Source organism: Lagenorhynchus albirostris, chromosome 1 (genome assembly GCF_949774975.1).
Source record: "Lagenorhynchus albirostris chromosome 1, mLagAlb1.1, whole genome shotgun sequence".
Taxonomy (NCBI): Eukaryota; Metazoa; Chordata; class Mammalia; order Artiodactyla; family Delphinidae; genus Lagenorhynchus; species Lagenorhynchus albirostris.
In genome coordinates this window covers 37867506-37886952 of record NC_083095.1, presented here as the reverse complement: position 1 = coordinate 37886952, position 19447 = coordinate 37867506, and the positions used below count along the sequence as shown (strand labels likewise).

General features: G+C 36.7%; 1 protein-coding gene, 1 long non-coding RNA gene and 1 other non-coding gene across 3 annotated transcripts in view; 2 read left to right on the top strand and 1 right to left on the bottom strand.

The window, feature by feature from the left end:
- Positions 1–8483, top strand: part of LOC132515326 (uncharacterized) — a 42259-nt gene extending 33776 nt beyond the window's left edge. The window contains exons 2-3 of the long non-coding RNA XR_009539135.1: positions 5868–6032; positions 7784–8483. This is a non-coding gene — a long non-coding RNA (uncharacterized LOC132515326). The remainder of the gene's footprint in view (positions 1–5867; positions 6033–7783) is intronic.
- Positions 1–19447, bottom strand: part of SGPP1 (sphingosine-1-phosphate phosphatase 1) — a 34901-nt gene that overhangs the window by 3605 nt on the left and 11849 nt on the right. The window contains exon 2 of the mRNA XM_060141655.1: positions 5646–5735. Within this exon, the coding sequence (XP_059997638.1) occupies positions 5646–5735 (90 nt within the window). The remainder of the gene's footprint in view (positions 1–5645; positions 5736–19447) is intronic.
- On the top strand, positions 10197–10322 carry LOC132506270 (small nucleolar RNA SNORA61). The gene has a single exon (XR_009535767.1). It is a non-coding gene; the product is annotated as a small nucleolar RNA SNORA61 (small nucleolar RNA).

The following is a 19447-nucleotide window of genomic DNA, read 5'->3' as shown; positions in this document are numbered from 1 at the left end:
TGTCAAATCATGTAGATAGGGCCCCTGTAGGCTAGGTAAGAAGTTCAGATTTTATTTCAAAAGTGATAGGGAGCCTGAAAGATTCCCAAGTAGGAGTGTAATAAAATCTGATGGATATTTATAGAAGAACATTCCATCTGCTGTGTAGAGAATATATTATAGGGGTAAAGTATGGAAGACAGGAGACACTAGTGGGAGGCTACTGTAGTGGTTCACTCTAGATATGGTCCATATAAAGAGACGTACATAGATGGATTTAGTAAAATATTTTAAAATTAGAGTTGACGAACTTCAACTTGGTGATGATCTGAATGTAAGAGAGAAGCAAAAGAAAAAGGGATCAAAAATGACTCCTACTCCTACTTTTAGGTACAAACAACTGGGTAGAAAATAGAAGATGGTTTATTGGAGGAAATAACACTATTATTAAAAGAACTTTCCTTTCTGAATCATTCCTGACATGAACAAAACTGTTTCAGAATTTCCACCTTAAAACAAACAAAACGAAACCCTGGGATCTAGTATCACTGAAAAATTGATCGGAAGAGTTGCTTATATTCACTGCCTCCACCTTCTCACTTCTTATTTTTTCCTAAACTCATCACTGCATTGAAACCACTCTTTTCATGGATACTAGTGACCTTTATGCTGCCCAAAACAATGGTTACTTCTCAACAGCGTTCAGTACAGTTAAGCAGCAGAGTAGGTGCTTAATGTTTTTCTGTCCTAAGATTTTTATTATGTAATAGTTAGTACATAGAATAAGATACGTAAAGTATATGTGAAATTACAAAAAGAATATCTATGAAATCACTGCCCCCAAAAAGAACTATAATATTACCAGTACTTTGAATCTATTGGTATGTTGTTTCCTAGTTCTATCACTCTGCATAAGCCTGAGTATTAGCTGAATAAATACCTGCTTTTAAAAACTGTTTTATCACATATCTCCAAACAAAACATTACCTAGTTTTGCTTCTTCCTGAGCTTTATAAAAATGTTAGGCAGTATGCATTCTCTTTTGATTTGCTTTTTACACTTAACATTAAGTTTTTAAGATTCATTCATCATATGTAGTTAGTTATAGGTCATTCACTGTCACAACCATGTAATATTTTATTGTGTGGTTATACAATTTATCTATTTTCCCACTGATGGTCACTTAGGATGTTTTCAGCTTTTGGATTAGTTCATTGGTTATCGTTGAGCTTTCTTAATTGGTATATATTCTTAAACCAAGCAGCATTATAAACAATGCCTCTATGTTCTTTCTTTTTATGTTCCCATATGGGTCTATGAAAGTTTCTCCAGGACATATGCCTAGGAATGTAATGGCAGAATCATAGTATATGTGCACGTTCAATTTTACAAGACAATAAAAAATTTCCAAAATGTTTACAGAAATTTATATCCCATCAGTTGTTGGTATTTCTTGATGTTTTATTTGCATTTCCCTGATAATTAATTAAGCATTATTTCATATGTTTATGGACTGTTCCTTTTCTATACAATGTATATTTGTGTCTTTAAGGCAACTATTCCTTTGGATTTTCTTTTTCTTACTGATTTACATGGTTATATATATATATACATATATGATAACACATCAATTATATTTTTAGATGTATATTTCAGTATGACAGAAAACATCCAATATTTGTTGTCCTCTGCTTTTCTTTTATAGCTCTATGAATAATAAACTTAGATTACTACAAGTCTCTATACAAATCTGCCTCCTTTTCTGATTGAATTATTAATTATTTATAATATTATCCTGGATAAAAAGGCACATTTAATTTCCATGCTACAGAATCAGAAAGAAGAATGATTGAATTCAGGACATAAACATGGTGGCTATCACTGTAATATCAATTTAATGTACAATATTAAAATGTGTAAGTGGTTTTAAGCATTACAGCACAAAGTATGCAATAAAGAAAAGCTGATGTTAAAGGTAGCATAAAGAACTCAAAGTAGGAAATTTTCCAAAAAGAAACAGGAAATAATTTTAGATACTTATTAATTATAGATAACATATATGCCATAAAAGTTAATTAATTACACATTTGAATGGAATGTTCATGGTTATCAAATTTATGGTAGAAGATATCAAATACCATAAATTCAATAAAGATTTCTTATGTTTTAAATCTGAAATTGTCTCCTTTTCATTTCTTCCAATCAGTAAATAAAACTAGAGAGGCTAGTGATTCGCTGAGGCTAGAATTCAAGACTTCTGCTGGCTCCTAGGGTTTTTTTTTTTTAATTGTAACATATTTCAGGTGTTCTGCTTCTAATTCAACATGTCAGTGATGCCAACAGGGTTTCTAACAAAATGTATTATTGGAATGCAATTCTTGATTATAAAGGCATTATTAGGGATGGATTTTGAAATTTTTATCTTTAATTAAAATTCAAATTTAATACATGTTCAGTACAGAAAAACTAGAAAATATGGATAAACAATAACAAGTAATTATTACCCAGAAATAACCACTATTAAAACTCTTAGTGTTTACTGTTATGGATCTTTCTCTATAACATGATTTCAGGATTTTTCCTGTTGTTTGGTTAGTTTGATTTTTATGTCTTGTTATAAAAATGGGTTTGAGAGGTACATTCTACTTTATGATCTCATAATACCTTTCTAAAAAGACTTTCCACATATAGAAAAATAAACTTTTAGTACAATTTTGGGTAAATGTAATTATAACATATTCATAATTTTACTAATGTAGAAACAAAACAGTAATTTGTCAAGTACTTAATCTAGTAATTTAAAAATGGCTTGTGTTTCAAGAAATTTTTAGAGCTAGGTTTGATGATGAATAAAGGAAAAATGGGGACTTCCCCATTAAGTTACGACTCTGCACTCCCAATGGGTTCGACCCCAGTTGGGGAACTAAGATCCCACATGCCGCATGGCACGGCCAAATAAATAAACAAACAAACAAATACATACATAAATAAATAGAGGAAAAATGGATGTGGTAACTCCTCTACTTTTCTGGGGATTAAGAAAATCTATTTAGGAAGGTAGGCAAATGTTAAAAATAAACTTAAGTGTTGCTCTTTGTGTTATAACAATAAAAACAAAGCATATGGAAAATACTCAACAAAGTGCTCGTTAATATAAATTATTTAGACTACATTATTAGAACTTTCTTCTTAATGTTAATAAAGACATCTGCTTAGATAATATGGCATCTAAGCACCTATTAGCAACTTCTAGGGCATACTCTGCCTATAGTTCCATAGTAATTTCACAATAAACAATGAAGATACAAATTATGATTAAGAAAATAGTTCAAAATGCAGGTAACTACTGAAGCATTAAAATATAGGAAAAAGTGAAAATTGTGGGAATATATTAGATCCATAATGTAAAAAGGGGGGTTCATTATGACTATAATTTCATATATCAATTATCAAATGATAAAACCAATATATTATTGATTAGGAATAATTGTGCTTATAATACAGAAACATAATTTACGATGCTTGCAAGTCATCTGTGATTTTACTTTTAAAAGGAAAACAACTTGCAATGCTATACATAATAAAATTCAGTAGCTAGTCAGAATAAAACTGATAAAGACATTTTATGGGACAAGATCGTTTTTGAATAATTAAAAGATGGGCTGGGGAATTCCCTGGTGGTCCAGTGGTTAGGACTTGGTGTTCTCATTGCTGGGGCCCGGGTTCAATCCCTGGTCTGGGAACTAAGATCCCACAAGCCTCACAGCGTGGCCAAAAAAAAAGACCGAGGGTTATCAGACTCATGATTTGGTTGTCAGACTCATGATTTGAAAAATAATAAATCAATATTGTTTTTACTTCAGCTGATTCAAGAACAGATGTTATCCAGTATCTAAACATGAACTGAACTCAGCTTAAATATTTAATTAATTCACTATACATTTCCTTTTCTTTTAAGAACAGCATGGTTGAGATTACATATTCAATATATTAAGATTCTTATTCCTCTTTTATGATGATAATGAATCTAGGGATAATATTATCATTCATAGATGCATAACCTTTTGTTAGTTTTTTAGGTGCAACATTGCTGATTGGTAGTGGAAGGGAATAACTGTAACATGGCACAGAGATGGAAAACATTTTCTTGTGACTAATATTAGATTTGATATAAAAATGTGATACTTAGTCTATTATAAAACTAGTAGAGATTAGTCAGAAAGACAGAATTATATGCCAATTCATAATTTGCATTAATATAAATAATTATAAAAAATAAAACACAAATAGCTTGCTTCTTAATATAGCATTTGGCACTTCTGGTAATTTACTAGTGAAGGGGCAGCTGCTGGAAGCAAGCAATCTGAGGAAGAAGTAGAAACCCAATACTTCTACAGCTACGAAATAAGCTAATGAGACACTTTTATGAGTAGAAAAGTCTAAAAATGTGAACTTGTTAAGGACAAGAAAAATTTTATATAACCTATTATAAACTTTTGGATTCCATGAATTCATTTCTATCTCTCCATCTTTCTTCTGATTCTTTATCTACAAGATAATACATAATACATTCACAGAGTGTCATAAGAGACACCACACTAAATGCAAGGGATAGAGGGTTACTTTTCTCATGTTGCTTATTATCTAGTGGGAATGAAAGATAAAGAAAAAAGCAATAGCAATTTAGCATAAGTGCTATGCCAGAATTATGTTCAATATGCTCTGGGAGAAAGGCTACCTAACCAGTCCTGAGAAAGGAAAGATGGGGAAGGTAATGAGGCTTTAGGAGATAATGTTTTTTTGTGTGTCATGAAGAACAGGAGAGGACAGTCCGTTAGGCAAAGAAAAGGGAAAGGGCATTCCATGTGGCGGTTAAGGCATTCCTAATGGTATTGGGATATGAAACACCCTTTGCATTTGAGGAAACATAAGTCATTCAGTATGGCATCATACTTGTGTTTAGGACAGTAAATTACAACAGGAGGCTAAACACTGTACGGAGCAGTGTCTTATTGGAAGTGGGGCTGCTAATTAAGAAGCTGCTGCAGTAATCTGGTTAAGAGATGGTACAGGCCAGAACTAGGAAATGTCAATGGGATGGAGGGGAAGGGAAGTGAGTAGGCGTGGCTGGCTGAAAGAGTACAGGGTCTCTGTGCTGCTGCTTTTGAAACTGAATTGCATTCTCAAAATAAAATATCTGATGTAAGCCCTAAAATACTGTCAGGAAAGAGAAGAAAACTAGAGTTTAATATTCAAATACAAGTGGCACCAGGACAGTTTTAAGTTCATTTAGCTTCTAGTCACTGGGTCCTCACTTATAAGTAGAGCTCCTTGGTGTCTGTATTTACATTGTTGGTTTTGACTCAGTGGTAGGAAAGGCATAGAAGAGAATGAGAAAGAAAAGAAAAGTGAAAATGGAAGGAGGGAGAAATGTTATCCTGAGTATAATACTTGGTTATTGTGGGAACTGTTTGTATGAAATACGTGATAACTACATTAAAACTTTACAAAGCATCCTGTTTCTATTTTTGCAAAACAAAGAAGATTTACAGTAACTATATTTTCTCATTTAGGTTTCCAGTAAGTTTGAAAATGAGTAAAAATTATACAATTGCCTGTCGATTTTAGAAAAAAATAAAGCTCTATGAACACAATGTTTTCCTTACCAGAATGGAGTGCATGCCCATGTAAATTCTACTTAGGCAAACTAGAGAACACCAGCAGGGAATAAGAATCAGTCCATATATAAGAGGATACTAAAGGGAAAAAAAAGTAAAATTAGTTAAATAAATTAGGTTAAATATAAACAAGCAAATAAAAAATCACTATACTACAAAACTCCAGGAGAACAAGAACTATGTGTTTTTTACTCTCCGTTGTATTCCCAGCATCTAACCATAAGCATGGCACATAGCAGACATTCAGGAAATACTTTTACATGAATGAACAAATGAATCAAATGGAATGCTTCTACAGTCTTCGTTGTGGGAATTGGCTCATTTTTGCTTCTACAGTAAAGATTCAATCACTGGTATGCTACAGAAGAAAAACAGGTAAGAGACATACTTTTACTGTGGCTCCAAAATGAAAGTGCCTCTGGAATAACACCTGAATCTGGTCCAGGTGAGTATCATTGCTCCCTTGGGGAGGAGGCATTATCTCCCTCTCACTTCCATCAGTGACTGACTGCTATTTGCCATTTCCACTTCTTCCTTTTGATATTCAGCATCACGTAATTTGTTGTCCATTTTTGCCCCTCCACTAAAATTTCAAATGGCAACCTTATTGCAAAAAATTTTGGTGGGATACTGGGAGCAGAAAGCCATAAATTGGGAAAAAACTTAAAATGTAGACAACTCTTAGTATTAATGGCACTGGTATTAGACTTGGCTTTGAAGCTCCTGATATTAAACGGAAGGAGGAAATGATTGATGGATGGGCATGTGCCTGATAACTTCAAATTTCTCAATGAAATTGAAGCTGAGATAGTTCAATTCAATAAGAATTCAAGGTGGTTCAATAAGAAGTGGAGTTGAAAGAGTTAAGTAACGTTGCAAGAAGAGTGGTCAAGATTTAGTACACAGTTGTTTTGATTTGACTTCTCTACTGCTTTTAACATGGCCCACATATTTCTTCCTGAAAGTCTAAATACCTTGATTTCTACAGCATCACACTCTCGTGGTTCCCCTTTCACCACCTATTTTTTCTGTGTTTTCTGCACACGAGCATGTATTCCTCTAATTGTTCCTTAAACGTTAGTGTAACTAAGGGTTCTGCCCTTAGTAGTTATTGGCAGTCTCACCTTTTCTTATCTTTTAACTACTACTTAGCATGCTGAACACCTATCCATGTCCTTGGATTAAGAACCATTTAGCCAACCCCTGCACGTATCTCCATCTTGAGATCCTTATGGAGTTAAACATACTATACCTCAAACCCAACTCATCATCCTACCACCTAGACTTGTTCCTCCTCTCATATTCCCTATGTCACTTGGAAGTATCATAATCTAAATGAGAAGTATGAATTATCCTTGATTTCTCCCTTATCCCTCATATTCAACCAATAAGCAAGTCTTGCTGATTTTACTTTCTAAATATTTCTTGATTCTGTCATCTCTTCACCCTACTTATAATGTCCTTATTCGGATCCTCATAGTTTCTTTTCTAGGCCCCATGTATTTCTCCAGACATTCTTCCATATGCATGAGGAACTTGGTTAATGGGGCAGACAGACATGTAACCCTATAAGGAGGTTAAGGGCTATGACAGGAGTATAATAAAAATTCAGAGGGAGTGTAAGGGATGGGCCTTTAACTTAGTTTAAGGATGTTAGTTGAGTCTCCCAGATTAAGATTCAAATTGTCCCAAAAGATAAGTCGGATTTACTCTTTAGAGGAAAAAGGAGCACAGGGCAAAAAAGATAGAGGACATTACAAACAGCAGGAGCAAATGAAGAAATGCTTGTGTCCAAGAAGCTGTAAGTAGTGAGGTTTTCTAGGAGAATAAGTTTTAAATTCTTGCTGAGGAAAAGCACTAAATAATAAAAACAAAATATGCAATTATACAATATGTAAATATATAAATGACATTTTATATAAAATATACAAATTATACAATAAAACATGATAAGTACTATGGAGAAATAAAAAGAGAACAGGTGTTGAAACAGTAATGTTCACCAAATATTCCTTGTGCTCCTTTTGCAGTTAGATTGGGGCCATGTGACTGGTTCTGACAATGAACTGGGAAAAAGGTGACTTCTGCCCCTTTCAATCATTCTATGAACTCTCTCTTCCCTACAGATGGGACGCTGGAAGCTGCATGTTGAGATGCATCACAAGATGGGCAAACTTCCATCAGCCTGGGTCCCTGAGGTTCTAAGTGGAACAGAGTCGTTTGCTAACCCATAATGGATATGAAACACAAATGACAAATAAGCTTTCGTTGTTAAGCTGTTTTCAGGGTTAAGTCATTACCAGAGCATAACCACACCTATCATAATTAAAACTGTAACAGAAATAGGATTAGGAGTATGGGAGTGTGAGTGGGGCAGGTTAAAGTATTAAAAGATAGTCAGTGGAGGCTTTATATTGACAAGCTGAGATTTAAGGCAAGACTGGATGTAAGTGAGAGAATTAGCCAACCAGGTATCTGAGGAAAGAACCTATATGAGGGAGTGGGATCAGGTAGAGCAAAGTCTTTAATGAGGAAATGTGACTGGCAAGGAAGCTAGTGTGGCTAGAACAGAGAGAGCAGGTAGGAGGAGAGGTGAGAGAGGTCATGGCAACCAGAGCCTAAGAGCCCTCCGTAAGAAATCTGATTTTGTGGTGAATCAAATGGGGAGCCATTGCAGGGTTTTGAGCAGAGCAGTGTCATGGGATTAGACAATAAGGGAGCAAGGGTGGAAGCAGGAAGACCAGTTAGGAGGCTGCTGTTACAATCTAGATGAGAGATAACAGTGGCTTTTGTCTCTGTAGCAGGCACTCAGGTATTTTCAATTTTTCTGTTAATTTTTTTTTCAACTGTTAATAGCAAGGGAGAGGCAAAGAAGTAAAAACTACCACCACCACCAAAAAAGTCTCCTATGCGTCTTTCTTCTTTCTCCTTTTTCACTTAGACCCCATAAGGAAGTAAAAAAGTACAAAGTTATTGGTGGGAATTCTCTTACACAATAGATAGAAGAAAATTTCACTTATTAAGTCTCAAAAGCTAGGACTGAAGGTAGGCAAAGAAGCGTTTTAAGTTAACTGAATTTAACTTAACTTAATCCACCTTTATTCAGGTTTACTAACTCCAAGGTGTTTAAATGGGAGAGTTAGGAATGCAAACAAGCTAGATGCGGAAGCTTTTCCCCTATTCCAGAGCACCTTTAGATCTCACTGGGGTAAGATGACTACTTGGGAAAAGAACAAGTCATTTTTTTTTTTATTGATGTTTGATTTTTTTAAGCAATTAGTCTCTACCTTCACAATATTTTCCCTAGATTTTTTTTGAGGAAAGAAACACATTTGGGGGAAGACCTGATTCAGTTCTGACTACATAACTTTCACATTCGCTCCCCACAGAACAGAATTCAGTATAATTACAGTATCAAAGCAAAGAAGTATTTTATCAAGCAATCTTTTAAGCAGATAAAAAAGATCACAGATTTTAATGACTATAAAAAGTAAAACCGGGCTTCCCTGGTGGCGCAGTGGTTGAGAGTCTGCCTGCCGATGCAGGGGACACGGGTTCGCGCCCCGGTCCGGGAAGATCCCACATACCGCGAAGTGGCTAGGCCCGTGAGCCGCGGCCGCTGAGCCTGCGCGTCCAGAGCCTGTGCTCCGCAACGGGAGAAGCCACAACTGTGAGAGGCCCGCGTACCGCCAAAAAAAAAAAAAAAAGTAAAAGCACCTAGAAAAACTAGATAAAGTAATATTCCTAAAGTGGGATCATGTTGGGGGAGGAAGATTATGCATAATAACAATTCATCTGGCACACTTATTTTATATTTAAGAATATCCAAATTATAACTTCCTTTTTATTTTATGTTAAAGTGTCTCTAAAATTTAGGACCACTAATATTTAGGACCACTGTCCTCATTTAGACATTGCTGGAAAGAAAACAGATTTATGTGGAATTATCCTTTCCTAAGAAATGACAGAATCTATTACAAATATATAAAATATACATAGACCACTCCTTTTCAGTCATTTTTGTTAGTTCCCGCCTTTATTCACAGCTCTTTAGTATTAGTGTGCCCATTTCCCAATCTACACTCACTCCCTTAGTGATCTCATCCAGTCCCAAGGATTTATATACAATCCATTTGTCCATGACTCAAATTTCCATCTCTAGCCAGGACACGTCTCCTGAATCTCAGACTTTTATATCCAACTGCCTACGTGATCAATGTCTAACAGGCATCTCAAATGTAACATGACTAAATCTGAACTCCTGATTTCTCTGCCGTCTCCACATCTGACCAACTTAAATTCCTATGGTTATCTCCTTCCTAATAAATGACTTCTCCACTGTTCCATTCCTCAGGCCAAATACCTTGTTGTTAACCTTGACTTCCTCATTCATACCCATCATCCAATCCATTAAAAGTGTCAGTTATACCTTCAAAATATATCTAGTTATTAATTGTAATCCCCATGGTAACCACAAAGAAAGTATCTAAAAAATATACACAAAAGGAAATAAGAAGGGAATCAAAATGGTATGCTATAACCCTCCAGTTCCCTTTTCCATTGGATCTGAACCCTGGTCTCAGTGGTCGTAAAAGGAGGAATAATAGTCCTGAAGCTGTGCTCATAGTGTCTGCTATATAGCATGTGGGCTAGTTTAAAACAAGGTAAAAAAAAAAAAAAAAAAGGTACACTATAAAAAACTCAAACACAAAAGAAAACAGCAATGTAGGAAATTAGAAGTAAAAAACGCATAAGACACACAGAAAACAAATAGCAAAATGTCAAAAGTCATTCCTTATCAGTAATTACTATAGATGGAAATGGTTTAAACTCTCCAATGAAAGGCAGAGATTGATAGAATGGATAAGAAAGCACGATCCAACTATATGCTGCCTAAAGAGACTCACTTTGGGTCCAAAGACACAAATAGGTTGAAAGTGAACAAATGGAAAAACATATTTCATGCAAATAGTAACCAACAGAGAGAACTATGTGGCACTACTAAAATCAGACAAAACAGACTTCAGGTCAAAAATTGTTACCAAAGACAAAGGACAATATGTATTGATAAAAGGATCAATTCTTTAAGAAGATATAATGATTATAAACACATTTGCACCAAACAAAGCCCAAAAATAACTGAAGCAAACATTGACAGAACTGGAGAAATAGTTCTATAAGCCAGTCTCATCAGCATTGAAAACCTGCTTTTCCACATAGCCTTTTTCCTAAATAACACTTAGCAGACAACCTAAAGATTCTCCCACAGCCTCTTGATCTTGACTCAGGATTATTGCAAGTTTAACATTTTTCATGCTGTACAGTCTTTTGAAATGTGCAAGCCAGTCAGTACTACAAGAGAAGAATTTAATATTTTCCTTACTCTGGGTAACATGATTTCATTGGCTTTCAGCTTCATAATGATGCTGTCCACTATGCTTTCTTTTTTTTAATTGGTTATCATCTCATGAATCCACAAAGTCAGACACTTTTCCATCTTTTCCATAGCTTCATCAGACACTACAGATACTACTTCAGCATTTCCAGAGTGGCCTTACATACACATCAGTGAATTTCCTCTTCCATTTTCTGGATGTACTATATTGTTGATGCATTAATATTGAACTCATGGCCAAAAGAACTATAACTGGTGCCTGAATGAATCTTACTTCACACATGTATATTTCCTTTGTAAAGCATATCACAGCCTTCTTGTATGTAGGAACACTAAACAGCACTGCAGCTTGGGGACCATTTTAAACAGCAAAGCCATCAAAAAAAAGCACAAAGACATGACAAATGTGATACTGAACAGACTGCAAAAAGGACTCTTGTTTACAGTATAACAGCTGAAACAAGAAAGCAGTTTATTGCCTTGCTCAGCCTTGGCTGGGAACATGTATACCAGATGACTCAAATTTTTCACCACTCTGCACAGGTCTGAATGTACTGATTCTCGAGTGACAAATTCTACTGAGTAGGTAAACTTACAAACAAGCAATGCATGAAAAATGAGGATCAACCGTATGTAGAAATTAAACTACTCTTTTTTTTTTAATTGTTGTTTGGCTGTGTTGGGTCTTAGTTGCAGCACGCATTGCAACTCGAGGGCTCTTCCTTGCGGTGTGGGGGCTTCTCCAGTTGCAGCCCACGGGCTTCTCTCTAGTTGTGGCCCGCAGGCTCTAGAGCGGAAGGGCTCAGTAGTTGCGGTGCAGGCTTAGCTGCCCCGTGGCATGTGGGATCTTATTTCCCTGACCAGGGATCGAACTCATGTACCCTGCATCAGAAGACAGATTCTTTTTTTTTTTTTTTTGGCGGTACGCGGGCCTCTCACTGTTGTGGCCTCTTCCGTTGCGGAGCACAGGCTCCGGACACGCAGGCTCAGCAGCCATGGCTCACGGCCCTAGCCGCTCCGTGGCATGTGGGATCTTCCCGGACCAGGGCACAAGACCAGGGCATGAACCCGTGTCCCCTGCATCGGCAGGTGGACTCTCAACCACTGCACCACCAGGGAAGCCCAGAAGACAGATTCTTAACCACTGGACCACCAGGGAGGTCCCGAAATTAAACTACACTTAAATAACCATAGGCCAAAGATAAAATCACAGGGAAGTTATAAAATAGAGACAAGTAAAAACAAAACACAACATAATAAAAATCATGTAATACAATAAAAGCAGCACTCAGAGGGAAGTGTATAACAGTGGAGCCCTACGTTAAAAAGAAAGAAATCAGTCACAACTCTGTACCTTGAAGACTAGAAAAAGAAGAGCAAACTAAATGCAAAGCTAGCAACTGAGGGAAATAACAAAATGATAAGAGTGGAGAAAAATGAAATACAGAATAGAAAAACAAGAGAAGCAACACAACTAAAAGTTATTTCTTTAAAAAGAACAACAAGGGCTTCCCTGGTGGCACAGTGGTTGAGAGTCCGCCTGCCGATGCAGGGGACATGGGTTTGTGCCCCGGTCCGGGAAGATCCCACATGCCGCGGAGCGCCTGGACTTGTGAGCCATGGCTGCTGAGCCTGTGCGTCCAGAGCCTGTGCTCCGCAACAGGAGAGGAGAGGCCACAACAGTGAGAGGCCCGCGTACTGCAAAAAAAAAAAAAAGAACAACAAGACTAATAAATCTACAGCCTGGCTGACAAAAAAATCAATCAATGTAATACACCACATGAATAGAATGAAGTAAAAACAAAACAGAGCACACGGGCTTCCCTGGTGGCGCAGTGGTTGGGAGTCCGCCTACCGATGCAGGGGACACGGGTTCTTGCCCCAGTCCGTGAGGATCCCACATGCCGCGGAGCGGCTGGGCCCGTGAGCCATGGTCGCTGAGGCTGCGTGTCCGGAGCCTGAGTTCCGCAACGGGAGAGGCCACAACAGTAAGAGGCCCGCAAAACAAAACAAAACAAAGCAAAAAAATCACATGATCATCTCAATTGGTGCAGAAAAAGCATTTGACAAAATCCAGCACTCCTTCCTAATAAAAGGTCTCAAAACCTTGGAATAGAAGGGAACTTCCTTAACGTGATAAAGGGCATTTATGAAATATCTACAGACACTATTATGTTCAATGGTTGAAAGACTGAAAGGTTCCTCCCACCCTGCCTTCCAAGATTAGGAACAAGACAAGGATGTCTACCTCTCACCATTGCTATCTAACACTGTATTGTAAGTTCTAGCCAGAGCAATTAGGCAAGGAAAAGAAATAAAAAACATCTAAATTAGGAAGTAAAACTATCTCTATTCATAGATGACATGATGTTAAAAGGAGAAAATCCCAAAGAATCCACAAAAAACTACTAGAGTTAAGAAATGAATTCAGCAAGTTGCAGGGTACAGGATCAATGCACAAAAATAAGTTTTGTTTCTATACACCAGCGATGAGTAATCTGAAAAGGAAATTAAAAAAACAATTCAATTTACAATAGCACCCAAAAGAATAAAATACCTAGGAACAAATTTAGCCAGATAAATAAAAGAATGGTATACTGAAAACTACAAAACATTAATAAAAGAAATTAAACACCCTTATCTTTGACAGGATATATTTATGCATTAGGATATATCTTATGTATATTCTATATGTACATATATATTACAAATACTTATATGTACGTAAAATAATAGTATTTATTTTAATTATTGTCTAGTGTCTGCATATAGTAGGCAGTCAATAAATACTTGTTGAATGAAGTAAATGTAAGCCTTTAGCCACTAAGAACATCAGTCTTACAGTAACTCATTCAAGATAACTTGGGGTCAAAAGCCATGGTATCATTCAACTCCTGGCCTCAAACCTGGGCTACGTTAAACTTTAGTTCTAAGAGCATCTCTGGAATTCACCATGATAAACTGCAATCTGAAAATCCTGTTGAGTAAACTAGGAAAGGGAACTTCCAATACTTGTTTTAGAACAAACATTATTAGGTAAGGATTCTGTAGCTTAAGCTTTTAAAAGTAATCTACACTTTCTAAAACAAAGTAACTCAAGTTGCATAGAAATATAAAAGCCACTTAATTCAACAACACAATATGAACTATATTTTCTACACTAAAAGCAAAAATAAATAATCAAAAAAATTTAATCAAAATAGCATGTTTTCCTTCATGGTACTTTCCACACCAGTAGACTAATGTAGAGTAATATGTCGGTTCAAATAGGTAAAACAAAATCTGACCCATATACGGTCATTTAATGTACATATTAATAAAGATGTGTACTAAAACATTTTCAACTCAATCTACTGTTTTGACCTATACACATTTGTTGTCATCTTAGTTACTGTTTCACTGTCAAACTTTTATATCACAATTTAGCAAAAGAACTCATCAATAGAACTTAATTATAATTTTAAATGTCTTTTATATTACAAACCACAATAAGGAAATACTATTTATTAGCAAACTAGTTGATGTGACCTTATGTTAACAAAATAAGTCCATTTCCCAATTCCTATTATAGGGAAGGGATTTGTGAGGAAAAAAGATAAGGGCTACATGTAATATTATATAGATTGCATCATTTTAGAGCTGCTAAAGGAAGCTCTAAAGCCCACAGCTTTCCAGATAGTTAAGGTGAACAACAAATTCTTAATTCCCTCTGCAGAAACCAGAGTAGAAACAAAAGAAATTTAGTAAATCTCGTCTTCCAGGCAGTATCCAATTCATTAATTCATTATGATTGTAACCTGTCGAATCATTTTTAATCTAATTGTCTCTTGGATAATATAGCCTATTTGCTCACAAGGTCCCAGAAAATCTCTCCAGTGTCTAGTACAGATTCTGTAGAGACTTTTTTTTTTTTTTTTTAATTCCTAATTCAAATCTCTAGGGTTGGGAGCAAATCTAGTCTGGGATGACAACAGCTCTTCTGGAGCTGCCTCAGCACTTGGGAGAGTAAGTGGAATAAAGGCAATTAAGTACAGTAATTTTCAAAATGCAAAAGGCATTGCAATAGAAAACTCAAACTGGATTTTTTTATACCCCAAATTCAATTCTAGGCAGATGTTAGAAGAAATGTGTGTGGGTTTGTTTTCTACTGAGATGTTAACAGATTAAATAATTTAACGTACAATTTACCATGTACCAGGCACTATTCTAAGAGCTTTACAAATATTAGCTCATTTAATCATCAGAACAACCCTAAGGGGTAGGTGTTCTAATTTAAATGACACAGGCAGAGAGAGGCCCAAAATCAAACAGGTATTAAGTTACAGAGATGAGATTCAAACACTGGAAGTCTGATTCCCAAGTCTGAGCTCTTAACCACTATACTAAGCTGTATAAAGTGTATTATTTGTTTAATTCCTTGTATCCCTAGGATCAAAAATACCACAGATACATTTTACTTAGTTTTTCTTAGAATGGAGGCTAGGTACAAACTTCACTTAATTGCAAGTACAAAGGATCTTACACTAATTCCTCTCCCCTCTCTTTACAAAATAAGAAACAGACCCAGCAATGCTAAATAACATTTAGTATTATATTCTAGTGGCCTATTCTGATGATTTTTCCAATTTACCATGCTTATTACTTTACACTTTTATCACTACACAAATAAGTTATAATTTTGAGTTTGGTAAGGGTTCCTAGCTTCTATTTTCTTTTTCTTAGAGAATGTTGAGCTTTATCTGCTGAATTTATGTTATTTCCTCTAAAAAGAATGTTTTTACTTAAGTCTTTAGATCTTATCAAAAAGGATGAAAGAGGGAATTCCCTGGCAGTCTAGTGGTTACGACTCCTCACTTTCACTGCTGAGACTGCGGGTTCGATCCCTGGTTGGGGATCCTGCAAGCTGGGCGGCCAAAGAAAAAAGCAAAATAACAACAACAACAGCAAAAAGATGAAAGAAAAATGTACAAATCCTTCCTATTTTCAAATCAATAAAAAATTACCAAACCCAAAACAGATTATATGACCTCCTAGATGTTTTTAATTTCATGTCACTATCTAATCTTTTCATTGCAAATCCTATCACAGAACACTTATCTAAACATTTCCTTCAGTTATTCTACCAAATGTTTTTACTTTTACTGATATGCTTTCCTTAAATATTTATCACTCATAATTGGAATTATGTTTTATATTAGGACATTTTCCATTCACACTCACTGATGTCAGTAAGTTAATAAAATTACTTACAATTAAAGCAGTTATAGGGCTGCCCTGCTGGCACACTGGTTAAGAATCCGCCTGCCGGGCTTCCCTGGTGGCGCAGTGGTTGAGAGTCCGCCTGCCGATGCAGGGGACACGGGTTCGTGCCCCTGTCCGGGAAGATCCCACATGCCGCGGAGCAGCTAGGCCCGTGAGCCACGGCCGCTGAGCCTGCGCATCCGGAGCCTGTGCTCCGCAACGGGAGAGGCCACAACAGTGAGAGGCCCGCGTACCGCAAAAAAAAAAGAATCCGCCTGCCAATGCAGGGGACACAGGTTCGAATCCTGGTCTGGGAAGATTCCCACATGCCGCGGAGCAACTAAGCCTGTACGCCACAACTACTCAGCCTGCGCTCTAGAGCCTGTGAGCCACAACTACTCAGCCTGCGAGCCACAACTGCTGAGGCCCACGCGCCTAGAGCCCGTGCTCCACAACAAGAGAAGCCACCGCAATGAGAAGCCCGCGCACCGCAACAAAGAGTAGCCCCCACTCGCCGCAGCTAGGGGGAGCCCGCGCGCAGCAACAAAGACCCAAAGCAGCCACAAAAAAAAAAAAATTAAATTAAAAAAAAGCAGTTACAAAGACTGTTCTTAGTAGAAGTCAAAAATTTTTAAAGTAACTTAAACATGGGACAAAGAAAGCACCAAGAAAAAATATTATATTTTCCATTTGAGGAATGGACAGTGTTTATATGAACAACAAAGGACAGGAAGAACACATTAATGATATATCTTGCATTGTTCTCATACACTGCTAGTGGAGTAAAAATTGAGGCAACCTTTCTGGAAAGCATTTTGTCAATACTCAATGAGCTATAAATGTTCATATACATTGAATCAGTAACCTCTCTCCTAGAATTCTTCACTAAAGAAATAGAAATGAGGGCAAGGATTATATATAAATATGTTTATAATAAAATTATATATACCATACAACAATGAATAAATCAACATTTATTGATAATAAAGTAGTGCTTAAAATATCAGTTTTTGGGAATTCCCTGGCAGTCCAGTGGTTAGGACTCGGTGCTTTCACTTCCGAGGGCCTGGTTCAATCCCTGGTCGGGGAACTAAGACCCCATAAGCCACGCAGCGAAGCCAAAAAAATAAAATAAAATATCAGTTTTTGGAGCTACACAGACCTGGATCTAGCCACTTACTACATGCATTTATTGGGACCCTAAAAATGTAAATAACAGATATTAAATTATCTTGAAGGGAAAAAAAGAGATGTATCTGTAAAGATACAGAGCATCTCACAGGACCCTAGGGCAGAATGAGGCTAAGCTTCAAGAAGAAACTGGAATTATAAACTGGACGGTCACAGGACCATCTCTTCTCTTTACATATCCACTTCATTCTTCTTTTTCTGCAGACTAGTTTCTCTGTTCTTCAGTCCACATGGTAGATAAAGCTTTCTGAATTCACTACTTCTTCATTGAGGAACCTGCCCAAACAGTACTCTTCTCAGTTCCTGATGGGCAAGAACACGTAGAGAAAATATGGCAGCCCTATAGGTGAGGGAACCTTCAGAGGGCTGGGAACTCGGCAGACTCTCCGAAAGGTGCCTACTTCTTCAGGTGTGGGACCATGGGCTAGTTTCATAGTCCCTTTGCAATGCAGTTTCCTTGTTTATAAAGATAATAATATCAACTGTAAGGACAACCCTATAGTATAAAAAGTATTTTGCAGGAATATGAAAATATTTCATTCATTAATAGTTTTCTAGGAATTTTTACTGATAGAAAATTTATGACATAATGTATTAGTCAGAATTCTTTAGAGAAAAAGAACCAATAGGATGTATATGTATACATATATATTGAGAGATTTATTATAAAGAATTGGCTTTATATTGGATTTATTTTAAGGATTATGGAGGTTGGCAAATCCAAAATCTTCAGGGTATAAAAGCAGCCTGGAGACCCAGGGAAGACTTGACGTAGCTCAAGTCCAAAGGCAGTCGGCTGGCAGAATCCCTTCCTCCTTGGGGGAGGACAGTCTTTTTTCTCTTAAGGCCTTCAACTGATTGGATAAAGCTCCACCCACATTATGGAAGGTAATCTACTTTATCCAAAATCTACTGATTTAAATGTTAGTGTCTTTTAAAAATATCCTCACAGAAACATCTAGAATAGTGTTTGACCAAAAATCTGCGTACTGTGGCCTAACCAAGTTGACTCAAAATTTACCATCACATTATATTAAATAAAAAAAGAATAAAGTCCGTATACAATATGGTCCCAATTATTTCAAAATTGTAAGGAAATAAAGTTAACACTAGCTTTTTCCTATTCTTCTATTTTCCAAGCCTTCTATAAGGTTCAGTACTTATCCCGTTTATCTTTAGTAGCATTTAACAATATTAACTACTTTCCTTTTCCAGAATACCCTCTCTTTCTTTCACTTGTAGTTTATAGTATATTCTTTTTATGATACTGTCCAATCTATATGCCTCTCTTCGCAAACATCCCCACTTAGACCCAGCAGTGTGGCCCTGGAGACATGCTCATACTGTGTGATCCTGCTCTCTTGACCACAGCCCCTGAATCAGACACTTGGCTCTAGGGAAGCAAATCCATTGGCTGGGCTGAGCCGATTAGATTCTTTTTCCTAATAGTAATAAAGTCAGAAAGTCAGTCAGTCTCTGTTACGTGCTTGAATTTGGAAATGACATAGAACTAGGGGTGAGCCTGACATACACATGCCAAAGTACAGACAGAAAAGAAAGAAGCAGAAATGAGAGACCATGCAACCTCAAGAAACAAAGATGGATGGCATGCCTTTAGTTCTGATAGCATTCCAGAGCCTAGCTCCAATCCCTCATGAGACCTGGTAGCACTTTCTTATCCTTGACTTCCACGAGACAGCCCCCCTCTAGCCTTCAAATAACGTTTTTTGGTTTTTTTGTTTGTTTGTTTGCTTGCTTAAGCTAGTTCAAATGGGTTACTAGAACACTGCACCCCCACAACACACATACACACACACACTCACACACACACACTCACACACACACGCTGCCTTAGTTAGACAATCCCTAAGATATCCTCTTAACCTCTCGAACTGCTACTTGTCAGATTCTGTTCCAGGTTCTTTTTACTCTATCCATTCCTTAAATATTGATGTCTTTAAAT